This window comes from Salvelinus alpinus, chromosome 11 (assembly GCF_045679555.1).
Source record: "Salvelinus alpinus chromosome 11, SLU_Salpinus.1, whole genome shotgun sequence".
Classification (NCBI taxonomy): Eukaryota; Metazoa; Chordata; class Actinopteri; order Salmoniformes; family Salmonidae; genus Salvelinus; species Salvelinus alpinus.
The window spans coordinates 64501898-64524397 of NC_092096.1; the positions used below are offsets into that span (position 1 = coordinate 64501898).

Here is a 22500-nt window from a genome sequence, read left to right on the forward strand (position 1 = left end):
AGGAATTGTGAAAAACTGAGTTGAAATGTATTTGGCTCAGGTGTACGTAAACTTCCGTATTCAACTGTACATTTTGCATTCCTGTTACAGAAAGTCAGTTCAGGTACTCTCAGCATATTAACTGTTTTATGGTTGAGATCCTGCTGAAGAGATGTCAATTAGTGGTCTATGAAGAAATGACCCAGGTGGATCTACGTAATCACAACAAGGTGTCCACGTTTTTCCAAACGTCTATGGGTGAAGTCAAAGTAAACATCTGTTTTTGACGTTTAAGTTGAGACACTGTTACCTAACTTAAACCAAAAACACTCTTGTCGGACTGGGGGCTTCACATCTTGTTAAGTTAAGGGTTAAGGTTTGGGATCAGTTTAAAATGGGGTTAAGTTTAGGAATGAATTCAGAGTGGTTAAGGGTTTAAATTAGGGAAATACTTAAAACAGAAATACAAAAACCTTTGCCTAGCACTGGGATTGAGCCCTCAACCCTCGGCACCAGAGATCAGCTTTTACCCTGGCAAGTCACCAGCCTACCTGAAGGTAACAGCTTTTACCCTGGCAAGTCACCAGCCTACCTGAAGGTAACAGCTTTTACCCTGGCAAGCCACCAGCCTACCTGAAGGTAACAGCTTTTACCCTGGCAAGCCACCAGCCTACCTGAAGGTAACAGCTTTTACCCTGGCAAGCCACCAGCCTACCTGAAGGTAACAGCTTTTACCCTGGCAAGCCACCAGCCTACCTGAAGGTAACAGCTTTTACCCTGGCAAGCCACCAGCCTACCTGAAGGTAACAGCTTTTACCCTGGCAAGCCACCAGCCTACCTGAAGGTATCAGCTTTTACCCTGGCAAGCCACCAGCCTACCTGAAGGTAACAGCTTTTACCCTGGCAAGCCACCAGCCTACCTGACGGTAACAGCTTTTACCCTGGCAAGCCACCAGCCTACCTGAAGGTAACAGCTCACCGTTGCCCCTAGTGGCCCTTTTTGAAGGCAATTCTAGATGGATGTCTTACTTTGACTTCAAACTAGATCGATTTCCCTGTGAAGACAACATAACACGCACAGACAGACAGACAGACAGACAGACAGACAGACAGACAGACAGACAGACAGACAGACAGACAGACAGACAGACAGACAGACAGACAGACAGACAGACAGACAGACAGACAGACAGACAGACAGACAGACAGACAGACAGACAGACAGACAGACCAGGCGGTGCAGGGAGAGATCCTCACAGATGAACACTCTCATACTGTGACTCACTGTGATTAAGTCTGAAGTCATTCCTCAGAGGTCCCTCTCTCTCTCTCCTCACTCTCTCTCATTCTCCTCCATGACTCTTTCTCTCTTCCTCTCTCTCGCGCCCTTTCTCTCTCTCTTTCTCTGGTAACTGGAAAGGGAGATAGAAATGCCAGAGTGTGATTGAACAACACCTTCATGTTCTAATGGGAAGCTTAGCCTCTGACTGTAGTATGAGAGAGAGAGGCACAACTATGACAACATAACCAACAAAAACGGGTCACAACTCCTGCAGCTCTGTCGCACGCTGGGTATGTACATAGTCAATGGTAGGCTTCGAGGGGACTCCTATGGTAGGTAAACCTATAGCTCATCTCTTGGCAGTAGTACTGTAGACTACTTTATCACTGACCTCAACCCAGAGTCTCTCAGCATTGTCAGCCCACAGACACTCCTATCAGACCACAGCAAAATCACAGTCTACTTGAACAGAGAAATACTCAATCATGAGGCATCATAGCCAAGGGAACTGTGTAATATTAAGAAATGCTATAGATGGAAGGAATGTAGTGTGGAAACCTACCAAAAAACAATTAGGCAACAACAAATTAAATCCCTTCTAGACAACTTCCTGGACAAAAACGTTCCACTCTAATAGTGAAGGTGTAAATTTGGCAGTAGAAAATGTTAACATTATATTTGACCTCTCAGCTTCCCTATCTAATCTAAAAATTTCAAACAGAAAACCGAAGAAAATGAACGACAATGACAAATAGTTTGATGAAGAATGCAATAACCTAAGAAAGAAATTGAGAAACCTGTCCAACCAAAAACAGAACAGACCCAGAAAACCTGAGTCTACGCCTTCACTATGGTGAATTACTAAAACAATACAGAAATACACAACGGAAAAAGAAGGAACAGCACGTCAGAAATCGGCTCAATGTCATTGAAGAATCCATAGACTCTAACCACTTCTGGGAAAATTGTAAAACAACAGGAAGAGTTATCTATCTAAAATGGAGATGTATGGATAAACCACTTCTCCAATCTCTTTGTCTCTATAACAAAGAACAAACAGTAAAAACATATACAGGATCAAATACAAATCTTAGAATCAACTATTAAAGACTACCAGAACCCACTGGATTCTCCAATTACATTGAATGAACTACAGGACAAAATACAAACCCTCCAACCCAAAAAGGCCTGTCGTGTTGATGTTATCCTAAATTAAATGATAAAATATACAGACAACAAATTCCAATTGGCTATACTAAAACACTTTAACATCATCACTCTGGCATCTTCCCCAATATTTGGAACCAAGGACTGGTCACCCCAATCCACAAAAGTGGAGACAAATTATAACCCAGTAACTACCGTGGGATATGTGTCAACAGCAACCTTGGGAAAATCCTCTGCATTATCATTAACAGCAGACTCGTACATTTCCTCAGTGAAAACAATGTACTGAGCAAATGTAAAAATTGGCTTTTTACCAAATTATCGTATGACAGACCACATATTCACCCTGCACACCCTAATTGACAAACAAACAAACCAAAACAAAGGCAAAGTCTTCTCATGCTTTGTTGATTTCAAAAAAGCCTTCGACTCAATTTTGCATGAGGGTCTGCTATACAAATTGATGGAAAGTGGTGTTGGGGGAAACAGGGATGCAGCTTAAGCCCCACCCTCTTCAACATATATATCAACGAATTGGGCAGCGTTGGAGACAGAGACAGGAGGAGGAACGATAGAGAGTTGGAGGAGACAGAGAGAGGAGGAGGAACGATAGAGAGTTGTAGGAGACAGAGAGAGGAGGAGGAATGATAGAGTGTTTTGGTGGAGACAGAGAGAGGAGGAGGAACGATAGAGAGTTGGAGGAGACAGAGAGAGGAGGAGGAACGATAGAGAGTTGGAGGAGACAGAGAGAGGAGGAGGAATGATAGAGTGTTGGAGGCGACAGAGAAAGGAGGAGGACGGACAGATAGAGAGTTGGAGGAGACAGAGAGAGGAGGACAGCTAGAGAGTTGGAGGAGACAGAGAGAGGAGGAGGAACGATAGAGTGTTGGAGGAGACAGAGAGAGGAGGAGGAACGATAGAGAGTTGGAGGAGACAGAGAGAGGAGGAGGAATGATAGAGTGTTGGAGGCGACAGAGAGAGGAGGAGGACGGACAGATAGAGAGTTGGAGGAGACAGAGAGAGGAGGACAGATAGAGAGTTGGAGGAGACAGAGAGAGGAGGAGGACAGATAGAGAGTTGGAGGAGACAGAGAGAGGAGGACAGATAGAGAGTTGGAGGAGACAGAGAGAGGAGGACAGATAGAGAGTTGGAGGAGACAGAGAGAGGAGGACAGATAGAGAGTTGGAGGAGACAGAGAGAGGAGGAGGACAGATAGAGAGTTGGAGGAGACAGAGAGAGGAGGACAGATAGAGAGTTGGAGGAGACAGAGAGAGGAGGAGGAACGATAGAGAGTTGGAGGAGGACAGAGAGAGGAGGAGGACAGATAGAGAGTTGGAGGAGGCAGAGAGAGGAGGAGGAACGATAGAGAGTTGGAGGAGACAGAGAGAGGAGGAGGACAGATAGAGAGTTGGAGGAGACAGAGAGAGGAGGAGGATGGACAGATAGAGAGTTGGAGGAGACAGAGAGAGGAGGAGGACAGACAGAGAGTTGGAGGAGACATAAAGAGAGTGGGAGTGAAAGTGCACATCGTTGTCAGTCTGATGTTCATAAGCACTGATCTTGGCACCATCGAGCATCGAGGAAGAATCCGTTACCAGAGGGCAGGCACCACTCCACCTGCGAGCATCGAGGCAGAATCAGTTACCACAGGGCAGGCACCACTCCACCTGCGAGCATCGAGGCAGAATCAGTTACCACAGAGCAGGCACCACTCCACCAGCGAGCATCGAGGCAGAATCAGTTACCACAGGGCAGGCACCACTCCACCAGCGAGCATCGAGGCAGAATCAGTTACCACAGGGCAGGCACCACTCCACCAGCGAGCATCGAGGCAGAATCAGTTACCACAGGGCAGGCACCACTCCACCAGCGAGCATCGAGGCAGAATCAGTTACCACAGAGCAGGCACCACTCCACCAGCGAGCATCGAGGCAGAATCAGTTACCACAGGGCAGGCACCACTCCACCAGCGAGCATCGAGCATCGAGCTCTCTCTTTCTCTTTAACTCTCTCTCTCTCACACTCTCGCTCTCCCTCCCTCTCTCTCTGTCTCTCTATGTCTCTCTGTCTCTCTCTTTCTCTGTCTCTCTCTGTCTCTCTCTTTCTCTCACTCAATTTTCAATTCAATTCAAGGGGCTTTATTGGCATGGGAAACATGTGTTAACATTGCCAAAGCAAGTGAGGTAGATATTATACAAAAGTGAAATAAACAATACAAATTAACAGTAAACATTACACATACAGAAGTTTCAAAACAATAAAGACATTACAAATGTTATATTATATATATGCAGTGTTGTAACAATGTACAAATGGTTAAAGCACACAAGTTAAAATAAATAAGCATAAATATGGGTTGTATTTACAATGGTGTTTGTTCTTCACTGGTTGCCCTTTTCTTGTGGCAACAGGTCACAAATCTTGCTGCTGTGATGGCACACTCTCTCTCCCGCTCGCTCTCTTTCTCTCTCTCTGACTCTGTCTCTCTCTCTCTCTCTTTCTCTGTCTCTCTCTTTCTCTCTCTCCCTCTCTCTCTCTGTCTCGCTCTCTCTCTCTCTGATGCTCTCTGTCTTGTGGTTGACAATGCTAAAGATACGTTCTTCAGGAGCCATGGATCAGAGCAAAGATGGAGCCCCCGATCCACAGAGCCGGGTCGTGTCCTGCCAGTCGCCACTAGTGTAGTACAAATGCACTTGCCTCTGGAAAGTAATATCCATAATGCACGGGGCTATGGTTAATGCATTAAGAGATGTAGCTGTGGGTAGTGGGTTCTTCCTGACACCTCTGACACAGTGTACTATTCTCTGTCGGGGCTGTCACTCCTTTCTCTGGTGTAATGGATATTATCTATCACCCAGCCCTCTCCCTGGATGGCTAGCATACTGTTGAGTGGTGTGCTGGACTGAGGTGTGTGTGTGGTGTGGTGTGGTGTGGTGTGTGTGTGTGTGGGTGCATGGTGTGTGGGTGCATGGTGTGTGGGTGCATGGTGTGTGGGTGCATGGTGTGTGTGTGCATGGTGTGCACACATAGGTGTGGGTGCATGGTGTGTGGGTGCATGGTGTGTGGGTGCATGGCGTGTGGGTGCATGGTGTGTGGGTGCATGGTGTGTGGGTGCATGGTGTGTGGGTGCATGGTGTGTGTGTGCATGGTGTGCACACATAGGTGTGGGTGCATGGTGTGTGGGTGCATGGTGTGTGGGTGCATGGTGTGTGGGTGCATGGTGTGTGGGTGTGTAACAGTTTAACTTTAAACCGTCCCCTCGCCCCGACCTCGGGCGCGAACCAGGGACCCTCTGCACACATCAACAACTGACACCCACGAAGCGTCGTTACCCATCGCTCCACAAAAGCCGCGGCCCTTGCAGAGCAAGGGGAAACCCTACTTAAGTCTCAGAGCAAGTGACGTAACTGATTGAAATGCTAGTAGCGCGTACCCGCTAACTAGCTAGCCATTTCACATCCGTTACAGGTGCATGGTGTGTGGGTGCATGGTGTGTGGGTGCATGGTGTGTGGGTGCATGGTGTGCACACATAGGTGTGGGTGCATGGTGTGTGGGTGCATGGTGTGCACACATAGGTGTGGGTGCATGGTGTGTGGGTGCATGGTGTGCACACATAGGTGTGGGTGCATGACTAGGGTTGCAAAATCCAGGGACCTTTCAATAAATTCCGGATATCCAGCGTATTCCGTCCTGACTCCGGGAATGCTCCAACCGGGATTTCAGGAATTTTGCCCCCCTATGCGTGTCCGTTTGAGTGTGTGTGTGTGTGTGTGTGTGTGTGTGTGTGTGTGTGTGTGTGTGTGTGTGTGTGTGTGTGTGTGTGTGTGTGTGTGTGTGTGTGTGTGTGTGTGTGTGTGTGTGTGTGTGTGTGTGTGTGTGTGTGTGTGTGATACATTCCTGTGAAACATATTTTTCTCTACAGTTCTCAACTTTCTGAATGTGTTTTGTAGACTTTATCATAATGCTGTGTACTTTCTCATAGCTAGTCCTGGGAAGATTTTAATAACGTTATGTCAATATAATCTTGGTCTCCCAGGCGATCCTGACAATACAATTCTCTAGTTTATACAGAGCATAACACGGCTCACCACTCCCCTATTGCACAGCTCCTGCTCTCACTGAAAGTCAACACTGTCAATTTGCATATGTAATTGGGTGGAAAGTAATTGTGCTGGAGATACATTGAGAAAATGGCAACCGTGAAATACTAACCAACGGGTGTCTTAAGACGTTTACAACAAAAAAAGTAAACTAGAAACCTGTGTTCTCTCCGAAGTGATACACATTACTATGGTGCACTGGCATCAAGTTACAGTCAGGTGGCGATGGAGAATGTTTGCATGTTTGCTACTATGTGATTGGCTGACCGGGGACAGTAGGTGTATGGTTCTCTGTGCTGGCTGAAAGAGAGTCTTCCATTGATTGCTGGTTTCTACAGAATAGACAGACAAAGATCCATAGATTGGTCTGCAATGGATTACCTCTGTGGTAAAGGCCTGTGTGTGTGTGTGTGTGTGTGTGTGTGTGTGTGTGTGTGTGTGTGTGTGTGTGTGTGTGTGTGTGTGTGTGTGTGTGTGTGTGTGTGTGTGTGTGTGTGTGTGTGTGTGTGTGTGTGTGTGTGTGTGTGTGTGTGTGTGTGTGTGTGTGTGTGTGTGTCCACCGTGTGATAGTGTTTGTTTACCCAGTGTGTGTGTCCACCGTGTGATAGTGTTTGTTTACCCAGTGTGTGTGTCCACCGTGTGATAGTATGTGTTTACCCAGTGTGTGTGTGTCCACCGTGTGATAGTATGTGTTTACCCAGTGTGTGTGTCCACCGTGTGATAGTATGTGTTTACCTAGTGTGTGTGTGTGTGTGTCCACCGTGTGATAGTATTTGGTATTAGTATCTCTTCGTCTCTCCAGGTTGTACAACAACTATGTCCTCAGATCTGTTCTCAGATCTGTCCCACCATCATTTCCCCATCCCATTATACACAACATGTATCAGTAAAGATGGATACAACTTGCTGTAATAGTATTTTAAGACAGCTGAGCAGATTTGTGTGTTTGATGACAGATTGTATGACTAAATACTAGGCATTGAGGAACAACTTGTTTTAACCAATCAGCATCCGGGAATAGAGGAAGTGACGGGACTTTCAATGTTGTTGTTTTGCTTCACTAAACCCACGGGACAGATTAAGCGCAGTCACTGACGGGCGATTGGAAATGATGCAAACAATTTAATTGACGGAAGCCACAATCTATCTGCAATATTTAAAGCTGATCTAAACCCCTAAAAATATATAATAATAATCACTGACGGCTCAAATATGATCAGAAACTGGGAATAGCTCCCACAAGAAAGTCACAATTGTCTGATGCCTATGCATACGGAGTGGCATAATTGGACATGTTATTGTATTCGTGTTTCTGTAACTCCCCCGGTGTATCATACACCCACTACGCTGTCTCAAGTGTAGAGACCGGACGTTTTCGGGAGAGCTTTTATCTTCGACACACAAAAGGAGCACTGTAGTGCGTGAGCGTGACTTTGTTACTCGGAGGAAACAGTTTTGAGCGGTGGAATGTGATGAAAAGCTTTTGGTTCTGAGAATCTGACCTCTCAGGAGCGTTACTGTAGTTTCTCTCTCCTTGTACTGGCTCCTAAAAGTTCTTAGTTGTTGTCATGACGTTATGAGGTTTAACCTTGATTCCTCTTGTTTGGCTTCTTTTCAAGAGGTTGGCTGTTCTGTCGGCTTGACAACAGCACCACTCATAGGTTGTCAGCAGTACTGCAACACCGGTACTGTAGGTAATTTTATTGTCTTTTATTTATTTAACTAGGCAACACAGTTAAGAACAAATTCATATTTACAATGAGGAAAGGAATGGGATATAAGGCAGGCAGGGCTAGCCTAACTTATTCGATGTCTCGCCCTAATCCAATAACCATAACCCTAACCATAACCCCAAATTCCTAACCCTTAACCTAACCCTTAACCTAACCTTAACTCAAAACTCCTAACCCTAAACCTAACCTTAACTCCTAACCTTAAACCTAAACCCTAAGCTTAAAATAGCCTTCTTCCTTGTGGGGACTGGCGAATATGTACATTTTTTTAGGACAAAACAAGCACACACACACAATCCTCCTGAAACAAAAAATCTCACTTGCCAGCCTGAGCTCCTAATTACTTTTCCTCCGTATTCATGCTTTCCATTCCTCCCTCCATCCCTCCGTAGTGCCTCTTCTCCCCATCTCTCCACAGGCGGTGTGGCAGCTGTATGCAGGCAGAACAAACAGGCAGGCTAGGGGTTGTTAATTGACCGTGGCTCTACATAGAAGCCTGTTTAGACCCGGCTCGCTCATCCAACCCTTACACACACATACACACACACACCCACACACACACACACAAAACGCTTATACACAACCACACAGCCCAGAGTGGGGAGTCCTTAGTAATCCTTAAGGTATGAGGGGCATAGCAATGTGGCGCAAGAGGGAGAGAGAGAGAGGAGAGAGGAAGAGAGAGAGGAGAGAGGAAGAGAATGAGAAAGGAGGAGAGATACGGAGAGAGATGAGAGAGGAAGAGAGAGGAGGAGAGAGGAAGAGACATGAAGAGAGATGAAGAGAGAGGAGGAGAGAGATGAGAGAGAATGAGAAAGGAGGAGAGAGAGGAGAGAGGTGGAGAGAGGTGGAGAGAGGAGGAGAGAGGAAGAGAGAGGAGGATAGAGAGGAGAGAGGAGAGAGGAAGAGAGGAGGAGAGAGGAGGAGAGAGGAGGAGAGAGGAGGAGAGAGGAGGAGAGAGGAGGAGAGAGGAGGAGGAGAGGAGGAGAGAGGAGGCGAGAGGAAGAGAGAGGAAGAGAGAGGAAGAGAGAGGAAGAGAGGAGGAGAGAGGAGGAGAAAGGAGGAGAGAGGAAGAAAGAGGAAGAGAGAGGAAGTAGGATAACTTGTGCAAATAAACATGCCACACATTCAGTGTATACAGTTTGCCCCATCTTTCTCCTCTTTGGACGGTTTGCTCATGACTGAGTGTTGCAGATGACATGATCTTGAGCAATCTGATTGGCTAATAAGTTGGTGTTGATCATAGCTCAGCCCTATTGATGGTTAACCTGTCCAACACTTAATGGTGATTGGTGAGATGGTAAACTCAGAGTTCCACACTACAATTTGTTCCATTTATGAGCTATTAAAGAGACTATTAGATAATCAATATGGTGTCTCCACTGAGTAAGAGGTAGACCACGGTGATGTAGTTCTGGTGGCCTTGAGAATGGCCCTGATTGGGAGTACGGTGTGGGTGTGGGTGGGTGTGTGTGTGTGTGTGTGTGTGTGTGTGTGTGTGTGTGTGTGTGTGTGTGTGTGTGTGTGTGGGGGGGGGGGGGGGGGGGGGGGGGTTGTGTGTGTCTCTACAACTACCATAAGACTGCTGACAGAACGAAATCATTACAACTCATCAACTACACTACTCCTCATTCAGATATTACCACATTACACATCCCTTATCCTTATCTACCTTCTGACCTCTGATCTCTCTCCCCACCCCTGTCAGGTGATCCTGGTGAGCTCGTCCATTAACGAGCGGGACCAGTTGCTGTTCATCAGTACAGACGAGGGCTCCTCTTTCCAGCGCCAGCCCCTCTCCTTCACTGCTGAGACCCTCCTCTTCCACCCTAAGGAGGAGGACAAGGTGCTGGCTTACTGCAAGGAGGGCAAGGTGGGTCACCATCAAAAGACCACGTCACAGTCCGATTGTTCCAGACTAGACGTCTGTTGTTCTTTTATGAGGAGATTCCCCTAAACAAAATCACCATCATTCAACTGCAAAACAGTCGATCAAAAGCTTTTTCTAGTAAATCCGGCCACTTACTACCAACCTGAGCATTTTATGACAACAAGTCTACAACAAAGACAATCTCATAGCAGGAGTTTTCCTTCCTTTCACTGTGCTGCTTAATTCCAACTGGCTCTCACAGTCTCACGTCAGAATTAGACGTTCATTCATGTTTCTCAAACATCACATTTCAAAGTGTTTAAGGTTACTTTTAGGCATTAACTCAGAATTTTTTATGTTAGGGTTAAGTTTAGGCAGTAAGTCTGAAATCTTAAAGTTAGGCATTAACTCCAAATGGTTAAGGTAAGGGTGAAGGTTTGGCATAGTCTTAAAACAAACATCTCAAAAACAACTTTCTTTTGCTGGATTTGAACTTGCAACCTTTAGGAATCAGATGCCTGTCCGCTATTCCGGTCCACTATGCCCTAGGAAAAAACGAAACCTAGGTAACAGTGAACAACGTTGCCCCTAGTGACCGGTTTCCACGTCATCTCCAGATGGACGTCGAATACTGACTTGTATCACTGGTGACCTGGCTGCTTAATGAATTAACTGGGAGGATAAGATAGCCTTCCCCCAGCAAAGACATAATTTAATAGCATACTGTTTATTTACAGAATGGCTTTTTTATTCATAGTTGGTGCAATGATGACATATTATGCTAGTTTACAGTGCTGAAAAGAGAGTATGTGGGTCAAGAGAATTTCCCTAAGGCACAGATTTAGGATCAGTTTTACCTTCCCCTGATCCCAACCATAGCCGTCATGAGAGGGAAGTGCAAAACTGTCCTCAGACCAGTGTCTGGGGACATCTCAGCATGTTCTGTCTTTTCGATCTCTTCTTTTCGATAACTCAGACAGTCACAGTAGCAACAGCATATGGAGGGAACGCCACTTTAATAATTAACCATTAATTAAACATGAAATTAAATTAGGTTTTACTCCATGTGGCCAGGCTACAGATGGAGAGTCAAAAATCATTTAACAGTGAAAAATAATAATTTCATATTAATATGTTTATAGGGAAAGATAGTTTTTTGAGATCACCCCATGTGATTCCTATCAAGGTTATTCTTTGAGAATGTTGTGATCGTCAGGTTTGATTTAACGAGGTTCTGGCCATCTAGTTTTATTATGTTTGCTCATAATGAATAAATGGGGCTCTCTGGAATTCAGTGAGAGATTCTGTGTTTTGTAAGTGTATTGTAAGTGCATGTACACTTACATTACACTGTGTGTGTGTGTGTGTGTGTGTGTGTGTGTGTGTGTGTGTGTGTGTGTGTGTGTGTGTGTGTGTGTGTGTGTGTGTGTGTGTGTGTGTGTGTGTGTGTGTGTGTGTGTGTGTGTGTGTGTGGCAGTAGGGGAATGTGTACAGGCTCAGGGGTGAAATCATTTTTGTTCTTTTCATATGTCTGCTGGGATACCTTGTGAGGAAAATCTATACATTTTCATTATAAAGCCGATCAATGGTGCACATGCACACACAACAAAACACAAACACACAACCACACAGACACACACACACTTACAACCACACACACACTCTTACAACCACACACACACACACACACACACACACACACACACACACACACACACACACACACACACACACACACACACACACACACACACACTCTCACATGGAATGGCCTACTAAGATAAATAGAGGTTGGCCTGGTGTAGGTGAACCGTAAACTTCACTTGCTTGACTGACTGGACTTTACGCTCTACTACACACAACCTCCCAGTTCGCTACACACACAGAGGGGCGGACAGGGATGACACACACAGAGGGGCGAACAGGGATGACACACACAGAGGGGCGAACAGGGATGACACAATCAGAGGGGCGGACAGGGATGACACACACAGAGGGGCGAACAGGGATGACACACACAGAGGGGCGAACAGGGATGACACAATCAGAGGGGCGAACAGGGATGACACAATCAGAGGGGCGAACAGGGATGACACACACAGAGGGGCGAACAGGGATGACACACACAGAGGGGCGAACAGGGATGACACAATCAGAGGGGCGAACAGGGATGACACAATCACCAATACGGACATGAAAATCTATGACAACCATCCAGTTCACCTCCATACAAATCCTGTTTTTCGTGATTTTTTTAAAATATCAATTCATGACATTTCTACTGAGTAAATAACTGTTGTTTGATAGGTTGGATGTTTTAATTTCACAGCTCTACGTGTCCATGGATTTGGGCCGGAAGTGGACTCTAATGCAGGAACGAGTAACCAAGGGCAGAATATTCTGGTAAGTTCTGATCACAAATATGTCCTTATAATCTAACTTGCTTTATTTACCGTTGAGTAACTCTGCCTTTACAACATAAAATATGGCTGTGAGTTTTAGATCTCATGGGTTAGGTCGCCTCAAGCTTTGTCTCTTATCCCCTTCTGCATCCATTTTCTCTCCATCCCTCCCTCCCTCCCTCCTCCCTCCATCCCTCCCTCTCTCCCTCCTCCCTCTCTCCTGTTCTGAGCAGAAGGTCGTATATCGAGACTGCCTGCTGTTTTCTTCTCTCAGAGAAATGATCTGCTTCACAATGGCTGGTTCCAGATCAGTGGTTATGAAGCCAGTAGTGTTGAGACCTGGACAGGTCTGAGTTATCAGCTGGTTCCAGATCAGTGGTTATGAAGCCAGTAGTGTTGAGACCTGGACAGGTCTGAGTTATCAGCTGGTTCCAGATCAGTGATTATGAAGCCAGTAGTGTTGAAACCTGGACAGGTCTGAGTTATCAGCTGGTTCCAGATCAGTGGTTATGAAGCCAGTAGTGTTGAGACCTGGACAGGTCTGAGTTATCAGCTGGTTCCAGATCAGTGGTTATGAAGCCAGTAGTGTTGAGACCTGGACAGGTCTGAGTTATCAGCTGGTTCCAGATCAGTGGTTATGAAGCCAGTTGTGTTGATTTAGCTGTCCAAACCCAACGCACAAATCATCCCAAGCCAGAGCGTTAAAAACACTCCAGCCTGAGGTAACTCAGGTCTCCCGAGTGACGCAGTGGTCTAAGGCACTGAATCTCAGTACAAGAGGCATCACTACAGTCCCTGGTTCAAATCCAAACTGAATCACATCTGGCCATGATTGGGAGTCCCATAAGGCAGTGCACAGTTGGCCCAGTGTTGTCTGGGGTAGACTGTCATTGTAAATAAGAATTTGTTCTTAACTGACTTGCCCCCCAAAAAATGTACTTCTCACTATGGGTCTAGATAGGCTATTCCTAACCTGCTTTCTGTGTCAAGCAGAAGTTGTGTCTGATAACAGATCTAGGATCAGATTACACAACCAAATCCAGACCTTTGACCACTAATAGTTAAGATGTCAAACTGATTTTAGATCTGGCCTTAGAGGCAATTTCCTCACACTTCACAATGCATTGCATTTGAACATATAGATCCCATCTCAAAGGGTATTATTTATGATGTATACATTGGCAGTAGCTGGAGGAAATAAGAGATCAACTGTGATGTACTATACAGTGCCTTGCAAAAGTATTCATCCCCCTTGGTGTTTTTCTATATATTTTTTTGCATTACAACCTGTAATTGAAATTGATTTTTATTTGGATTTTATGTAATGGACATATAAACACGTTTGGTGTTTGCCAAAAGGCATGTGGGAGACTCCCCAAATATATGGAAGAAAGGTAGTCTGGTCAGATGAGACTAAAATGGATATATTTGGGCATCAAGGAAAATGTCTGGCGCAAACCCAACACCTCTCATCACCCTGAGAACACTATCCCCACAGTGAAGCATGGTGGTGGCAGCATCATGTTTTTCATCGGCAGGGACTGGGACTAGTCAGGATTGAAGGAATGATGGAATGATGGATGGAATGATGGATGGCGCTAAATACAGGGAAATTCTTGAGGGAAACCTGTTTCAGTCTTCCAGAGATTTGAGACTGGGACGGAGGTTCACCTTCCAGCAGGACAATGACCCTAAGCATACTGCTAAAGCAACACTCGGGTGGTTTAAGGGGAAACATTTAAGTGGCCTAGTCAAAGCCCAGACCTCAATCCAATTGAGAATCTGTGGTATGACTTAAAGATTGCTGTACACCAGCAGAACTCATCAAACTTGAAGGAGCTGGAGCAGTTTTTCCTTGAAGAATGGGCAAAAATCCCAGTGGCTAGATGTGCCAAGCTTATAGAGACATGCCTCAAGAGACTTGCAGCTGTAATTGCTGCAAAAGGTGGCTCTACAAAAGTTTTCTGTTTTTTGTCTTATTTCTTGTTTGTTTCACAATAAAAAATATTTAGCTTCTGTCGTGTAAATCAAAAGATACAACCCCCCCAAAAAATCCATTTTAATTCCAGGTTGTAAGGCAACAAAATTGGAAACATTCCAAGGGGGATGTATACTTTCGCAAGCCACTGTACTTAATCCACGGAGCACATGTGTAAACCCAACCACTGAGTACTAATAAAACCATCACCATTTGGTTTTGCCAGCGACTCTCCGAACAATACAATAATATCCAGTATGTAGTGAGGCGTAAAATGCTAACAGAGAGACAGTAGTTATATGTCTAGGGCCTAGTTGTTCCTGCTCAAATCGTAGGGTCAAGATTTTATTTTTCTCTAACTAGAAAACACTAGGGCTGAGAGTGCTTTCTGACCACATGCGCTGACAGGGAAAACGTCTGGGCCTTTAAAAGCCTCTCAAAGCATCCATGCTTTCCGATAGGCCAGCATTAGCTGATTGTTAGGCCTGTAATAGCCTTGTTCTCCCTGTGGAAGAGAAGAATGGTCTGGAAGCCAATCCTGATAAATCAAGTTCACTTGAAAGAGCTAGTCAGCTACTATCTGACGGGCTGATCCGTCCGACAAGATGGATGCCACAGACACTGATGCTTTATACAACTATGTTTCTCTACTTATTCAGAGTTGGGTTTAGAGGTTGTTACTGGCTACTGGCTATCCCATGAAATAGAACTGAGGTGAACTGGTTACGGGTTTCGTGAACTTGTGGCTCGTGTGGTGTTGATGGCCATGAGCAGACGGAAAGAACCTCTCAGAGAATGCCAAACTATGTGAGTAGAATACTGATATTATGACAGAAGTTTGATAGAATACAAAAAGGAGTTGTGCTCTCTCTCCCTCCTTCCCTCCTTTCCTCTTTCCCTACCTCCCTCGTTCCTTCTCTCCCTCTCTTCCACAACTTGCTACAGTAATTGCACATACAGGCTCTTTATACGGACCGTAAAGGAGATTTTATATATTTAACATATATCTTTAAAGAGCTGAGGAGATTTCACAGACTTCACTACTGACTTCTAATCAGAGATAAAAGGGGCAAAGGGAAGAGGGAGAGAGGGGGGAAAGAGAGAGGGGGGAAAGAGAGAGGGAGCAAGAGAGAGGGGGGGAAGAGAGAGAGGGGGAAGAGAGAAATAGGGAGGAAGAGAGAGAGAGGGGGAAGAGAGAAATAGGGAGGAAGAGAGAGAGAGGGGGGAAGAGAGAAATAGGGAGGAAGAGAGAGAGAGGGGGGAAGAGAGAGAGGGTGAAGAGAGAGGGGGGAGGGAGCAAGAGAGAGAGGGGGAGGGAGCAAGAGAGAGAGGGGGGAAGAGAGAGAGGGGGGAAGAGAGAAATAGGGAGGAAGAGAGAGAGGGGGGAAGAGAGAAATAGGGAGGAACAGAGAGAGAGGGGGGAAGAGAGAAATAGGGAGGAAGAGAGAGTGAGGGGGAGGAAGGGGGGGGTGAAGTGCACAAGAAGATGAGTTCTGTTGTTCCAACTTTCAACTTGAATTCTAGCTTCCTCTGTCTCAGGTCTGTGGCTGATGTAGATGTGGACCCTGACTTGGTACATATGGAGATGCAGGACACAAGTGGAGGTAAGGTGCTGTTCTTTCAGTGTGCATGTCTGGATTATCTGTGATCTCTTTCCTTACCCACTTTCTCACTGACTATACACGATTACAAAGTGAGTACACCTACTTCCTCTAGAATCCCCTGAACACACATTGCCACCCTCACCCACCCATCTCTCATTTTCCTCCTCTCCATTCAAGACAAGTCTACTGTCTGTTCCACTCCCACAGGCACCAATAACCTTTCCCTCTCGATCCCTCTCATTCTCCTCCTATTGGCCTGTCCCTCATCTGCCTCGGAACCCTCAGTGTAGACTCAGGTAATGAAGGAGGTGATGGGTTGACCTTCTAGTGAGGTCATGGTGGAGGCAGGGGGAAGTCAGGGGGGAGTCAGAGGGAAGTCAGGGGGGAGTCAGGGGGAAGTCAGAGGGAAGTCAGGGTGGAGTCAGGGGGAAGTCAGAGGGAAGTCAGAGGGAAGTCAGAGGGAAGTCAGAGGGAAGTCAGAGGGAAGTCAGAGGGAAGTCAGAGGGAAGTCAGGGTGGAGTCAGAGGGAAGTCAGAGGGAAGTCAGAGGGAAGTCAGAGGGGAGGCAGGGGGAAGTCAGGGTGGAGTCAGGGGGAAGTCAGGGGGAAGTCAGGGTGGAGTCAGGGGGAAGTCAGGGGGATGTCAGGGGGAACAGGGAGGTCAGAGGGGAGTCAGAGGGAAGGCAGAGGGAAGTCAGAGGGAAGTCAGAGGGAAGTCAGAGGGGAGTCAGGGGGAGGTCAGGGGGGAGTCAGAGGGGAACTCAGTGCCCAGGTCCCCAGTCAGAGTGGATTGTCATATCAGCAGCCAGCCAGGTTAGCTCTGCACTACCCACCAAGGGGGTAATAGGAGTGTGTAGCGTGGAAGGTGTAGAATGAGTGTGTGTGTGTGTGCGGGTGTGGGTGTGGGTGTGTCTGCATGCCTATGTTAGAATGCATGTGTGTTTGCTTTAAAATGCTGAGCCATGTCTTCCCGCTCGGTACACTTTGACAACCCATCATTCCACAGAATTAAACAGACTGACACTGGAAGACAGGAAAAGAAGGAGAGGAAGGACAAATGAAGGACAGAACATGTTAATGCCTTGTTTGTTACTCAACACATCTCCCCTGATATGAAGTCACTTAAAACGAATCATCTTCCCCCCCAAAAAGTGAGAAACAACTTCCAAATCCCATAGGTGTGTCTATACTTTCTGATGGGGAACTGAACATGCAGCTTAGAGTCTGGAACCTGTCATCTGGAACAAGCCTGGGCCATGTTTTTTCAGAGAACCAGAGAGGCTGTCTGTCTGGCCCAGCTGCCCAGGCAGGAGAGCTCTTCCCTGGGCTAGGCAGAGCCACATGGTCCTTCTCTCCCCCACCCTCCCCCCACCTCTCCATCGCACGGCAGCTCCCACTTCCAGACGGATGGGTTAGAGGGGCCTGGGCGACCAGGCATGCCAGGCCAAGCTGTTCCCCCTGCGCCCCCCTGTCACCCTGGGTCCTGTCAAGGTTAAACGATGGCAGGTACCAGGGGGGACGGATGGTGGCCTGGTGGCCTGGTCACATAATCTACCTGAGCCCTAGAGAGAGGCCTAGGCCAGCACACAAGCCTGGGACTTGCCTAGGGTCTATGCCCAGGGATGGTGAGTGATGAGGGGGTAGATGGGAGGTAGGGGTGGAGGGTTGATGGATGAGGCAGACTCGCTGGGAGGCTGGCAGAGTCTGTGTGTGTCGTTAGGGAGATTGATGTGGGGAGCGGCGAGGCTGCTAATGCAGACACATGGACACACTGTCGTCTAGTCACACATCCAGATACGTACAGCAACACACTGAACAGGTCTACACAAACTCACATAAACAGGTTAACCGGGTTTAACTCTATTAAACATCTCCTCGTACCATCAACCAGTCTTTCACACTATCCACGTAATTCATGTTGGTAACCACGGTAACCACGGCGGTCTTATATGTGGTAATCGATGTCTGTAGGGCCACAACTATTATTTTCCTCATTGTTTACCTTCGTTTTACCGTCCAGCTGCACATTTTTCCCAAGTCCTTGTCAGCCATCTTGGCCTCCTTGGGGCGCTGAGGAGTAATTCTGTCTGTAATAAAGCACTTTTGTGAGGGAAAACTCATTCTGATTGGCTGGTCCTGGCTCCCCAGTGGGTGGGCTTATGCCCTTCCAAAGCCCACCCATGGCAACATCGCTAGCTTGTCATCTCCCTGACGACTCTTGCCACTAGAGTTGTTGCTGATGCAGATGCTGTGTGTGAAATCCAGTAGGGTTCAGCGTAACCCCACCCCACTCCAAATCTAATGAAACAACATTAAAAATTGGTGCATTTAGATTTTTTACATCAACAAATAACCTTCAAATCATTGGATTTTTATGTCTTATCAAAATGAAATGAAACCAAGAAATACATTTACGCAATGAAATATATTTCTGAAAAACATTGTTACATTGTCCCCTACAATAATGTGTGTTCTGAGGGTGGGGCTCTAAAAGCTGCTCACTTCTCTGTTCCCAGGGTACCTGTATGTCACCTGTCTGATCCAGAACTGCTCAGACAAGACCGTAACGGCTCAGTTCCTGGGGAAGATTGACCACAACTCTCTCTCAGTCCAGGACGACTACACCTTTGTCAAGGTAAAGACACATTTATTATAAAACCCTTTGCAGTTGTGACATGTCTTAACGATTGTTTGGTTATAATGTGCCACAGTGGTATAGACTACCCCCGTTGGCAGCTTGCTTGATTTCATACAACCTCTGTTTATCCAGGGTAGTGTTATTGCGATCACATTTATTTTTTCAAGAGAGACCTGGTCCAAGACAGCAGCAGGGGGGGAACAACGTTCCAGACACATCTCATAGACAAACTTTTTAAAACTCTTTAAGGAATACCTAGGATAGGATAAAGTAATCCTTCTAACCCCCCCCCCCCTTAAAAGAGTTAGATGCACTATTGTAAAGTGGTTGTTCCACTGGATATCATAAGGTGAATGCACCAATTTGTAAGTCGCTCTGGATAAGAGCGTCTGCTAAATGACTTAAATGTAAATGTAAACAAACCATAAACAAAATACATACAGAAACATACAAAACAAATCTGATATGAAATCAACCATACTGTATGTACCACTGCATAAAATCCTAATGACATCCTAATTATTGAAAAGTCCCTCTCTAAATCTACACACTTTGGCATTCATATATGAAGGAATGGTTGCTTATGAAATATTAATGAACGCTTGCTTGTAAGATATTAAGATATTAAGGAATGGTTGTTTGTAAGGACATTACATGTAATATGATGGAGCTCCCATTGTCAGTAGTGGGCTTAATGGCTATAATAGTAGCTATACTGAAATAGTAGCTATAATAGCAGCTATAATAGTATATATAAAAGCAGCTATAGTAGTATCTATGGTAGTATCTATAGTAGTAGCTATAATAGTATATATAGTAGTAGCTATAGTAGTATATATAATAGCAGCTATAGTAGTAGCTGTAGTAGTATCTATAGTAGTAGCTATAGTAGTATCTATAATAGTATCTACAGTAGTATCTATAGTATTATCTATAGTAGTATCTATAGTAGTATATATAGTAGTATCTATAATAGTATCTATAATAGTATATATAAAAGCAGCTATAGTAGTATCTATAGTAGTATCTATAATAGTATCTATAGTAGTATCTATAGTAGTAGCTATAGTAGTATCTATAATAGTAGCTATAATAGCAGCTATAATAGTATATATAAAAGCAGCTATAGTAGTATCTATGGTAGTATCTATAGTAGTAGCTATAATATTATATATAGTAGTAGCTATAGTAGTATATATAATAGCAGCTGTAGTAGTAGCTATAGTAGTATCTATAGTAGTAGCTATAGTAGTATATATAGTAGTATCTATAGTAGTATCTATAATAGTAGATATTGTAGTATCTATAGTAGTATCTATAGTAGTATATATAATAGTAGCTATAGTAGTACCTATAATAGTAGCTATAATAGTATCTATAGTAGTAGCTATAGTAGTATATATAGTAGTATCTATAGTAGTATCTATAATAGTAGATATTGTAGTATCTATAGTAGTATCTATAGTAGTATATATAATAGTAGCTATAGTATTACCTATAATGGTAGCTATAATAGTATCTATAGTAGTAGCTATAGTAGTATCTATAGTAGTATCTATAGTAGTAGCTATAATAGTGTCTATAGTAGTAGCTATAGTAGTAGCTATAGTAGTATATATAGTAGTAGCTATAGTAGTAGCTATAGTAGTATATATAGTAGTAGCTATAGTAGTATATATAGTAGTAGCTATAGTAGTAGCTATAGTAGTATATATAGTAGTATCTATAGTAGTAGCTATAGTAGTAGCTATAGTAGTAGCTATAGTAGTATATATAGTAGTATATATAGTAGTAGCTATAGTAGTAGCTATAGTAGTACTATAGTAGTACAACTGGCTTCCAGTTGAAGCTCGCATCCGCTACAAGACCATGGTGCTTGCCTACGGAGCTGTGAGGGGAACGGCACCTCCGTACCTTCAGGCTCTGATTAGGCCCTACACCCAAACAAGGGCACTGCGTTCATCCACCTCTGGCCTGCTCGCCTCCCTACCTCTGAGGAAGTACAGCTCCCGCTCAGCCCAGTCAAAACTGTTCGCTGCTCTGGCACCCCAATGGTGGAACAAACTCCCCCACGACGCCAGGTCAGCGGAATCAATCACCACCTTCCGGAGACACCTGAAACCCCACCTCTTTAAGGAATACCTAGGATAGGATAAAGTAATCCTTCTAACCCCCCCCCCCCCCCCCCCTTAGAGTTAGATGCACTATTGTAAAGTGGTTGTTCCACTGGACATCATAAGGTGAATGCACCAACTTGTAAGTCGCTCTGGATAAGAGCGTCTGCTAAATGACTTAAATGTAAATGTAAATGTAGTAGTAGCTATAGTAGTATATATAGTAGTAGCTATAGTAGTATCTATAGTAGTAGCTATAGTAGTATCTATAATAGCAGGTATAGTAGTAGCTAGAGTAGCATCTATAGTTGTATGTCTAATAGCATATATATATATATATATATATTATATATATATATATATATATAACAGCTATAGTAGAATCTATAGTAGTATCTACAGTAGTATCCATAGTAGTATCCATAGTAGTATCTATAGTAGTAGCTATAGTAGTATCTATAGTAGTATCTATAGTAGTAGCTATAGTATTATCTAAAATAGTATCTATAGTAGTAGCTATATTAGTATATATAATAGTATCTATAGTAGCAGCTATAGTAGTATCTATAATAGCAGCTAATAGTATATATACAATAACAGCTATATTAGTATCTATAGTAGTATCTATTATAGTATATATAGTAGTATATATAGTAGCAGCTATAGTAGTATACATAATAACAGCTATAGTGGTATCTATAGTAGTATCTATAGTAGTATACATAATAGCAGCTATAGTAGTATCTATAGTAGTATCTATAATAGTATATATAATGGTAGCTATAGTAATAGCTGTAATTGTATCTATAATAGTATCTATAGTAGTTGCTATAATAGTATCTATAGTAGTTGCTATAGTAGTATCTATAGTAGTAACTACAGTAGTAGCTATAAAAGTAGCTATAGTAGTAGCTATAGTAGTATCTATAGTAGTATCTATAGTATAATCTATAATAGTATATATAGTAGTATATATAGTTGTAGCTACAGTAGTATCTATAATGGTATCTATAGTAGTAGCTATAGTTGTAGCTACAGTAGTGTCTATAATAGTAGTAATAATAACTACAGTAGTATCTATAATAGTATCTATAGTAGTAGCTATAGTAGTAGCTACAGTAGTAGCTATAGTAGTAGCTACAGTAGTAGCTATAGTAGTAGATACACTGTAGTAGCTATACTAGTAGTGTATATAATAGTATATATTCTAGTAGCTATAGTTGTAGCTACAGTAGTAGCTATAATATTAGCTATTGTAGTAGCTATAGTTGTAGCTACAGTAGTATCTATAATAGTATCTATTGTAGTAGCTATAGTTGTAGCTACAGTAGTATCTATAATAGTATCTATAGTAGTAGCTATAGTTGTAGCTACAGTAGTATCTATAATAGTATCTATTGTAGCAATAATAACTACAGCTACCAGCTTATCCTTTGATAAGAGCAGACACTATGGGGAGAGAGAGAGCTGTGGGTTGGCAGCGCACTACATTGCTGCCTGCCATAAGTTGAGGTACAGTGTCTGATAATGTATGTAATATGGTTATTTTGACACTTGGTTATTGTTGTTACTGTTGTCCCGTTGAAAATTTTGATTCTCATTTTTATTTTTATATTGTAAATATCCAAAATAAG

General features: G+C 44.1%; 1 protein-coding gene across 3 annotated transcripts in view; it reads left to right on the plus strand.

Moving 5' to 3' along the window:
* Positions 1-22500, plus strand: part of LOC139534674 (VPS10 domain-containing receptor SorCS2-like) — a 451135-nt gene that overhangs the window by 373491 nt on the left and 55144 nt on the right. For all 3 annotated transcript variants that reach the window (XM_071333995.1, XM_071333996.1, XM_071333997.1), the window contains exons 4-7: positions 9971-10135; positions 12462-12535; positions 16052-16116; positions 18631-18749. In XM_071333995.1, coding sequence (XP_071190096.1) covers positions 9971-10135; positions 12462-12535; positions 16052-16116; positions 18631-18749 — 423 coding nt within the window. The remainder of the gene's footprint in view (positions 1-9970; positions 10136-12461; positions 12536-16051; positions 16117-18630; positions 18750-22500) is intronic.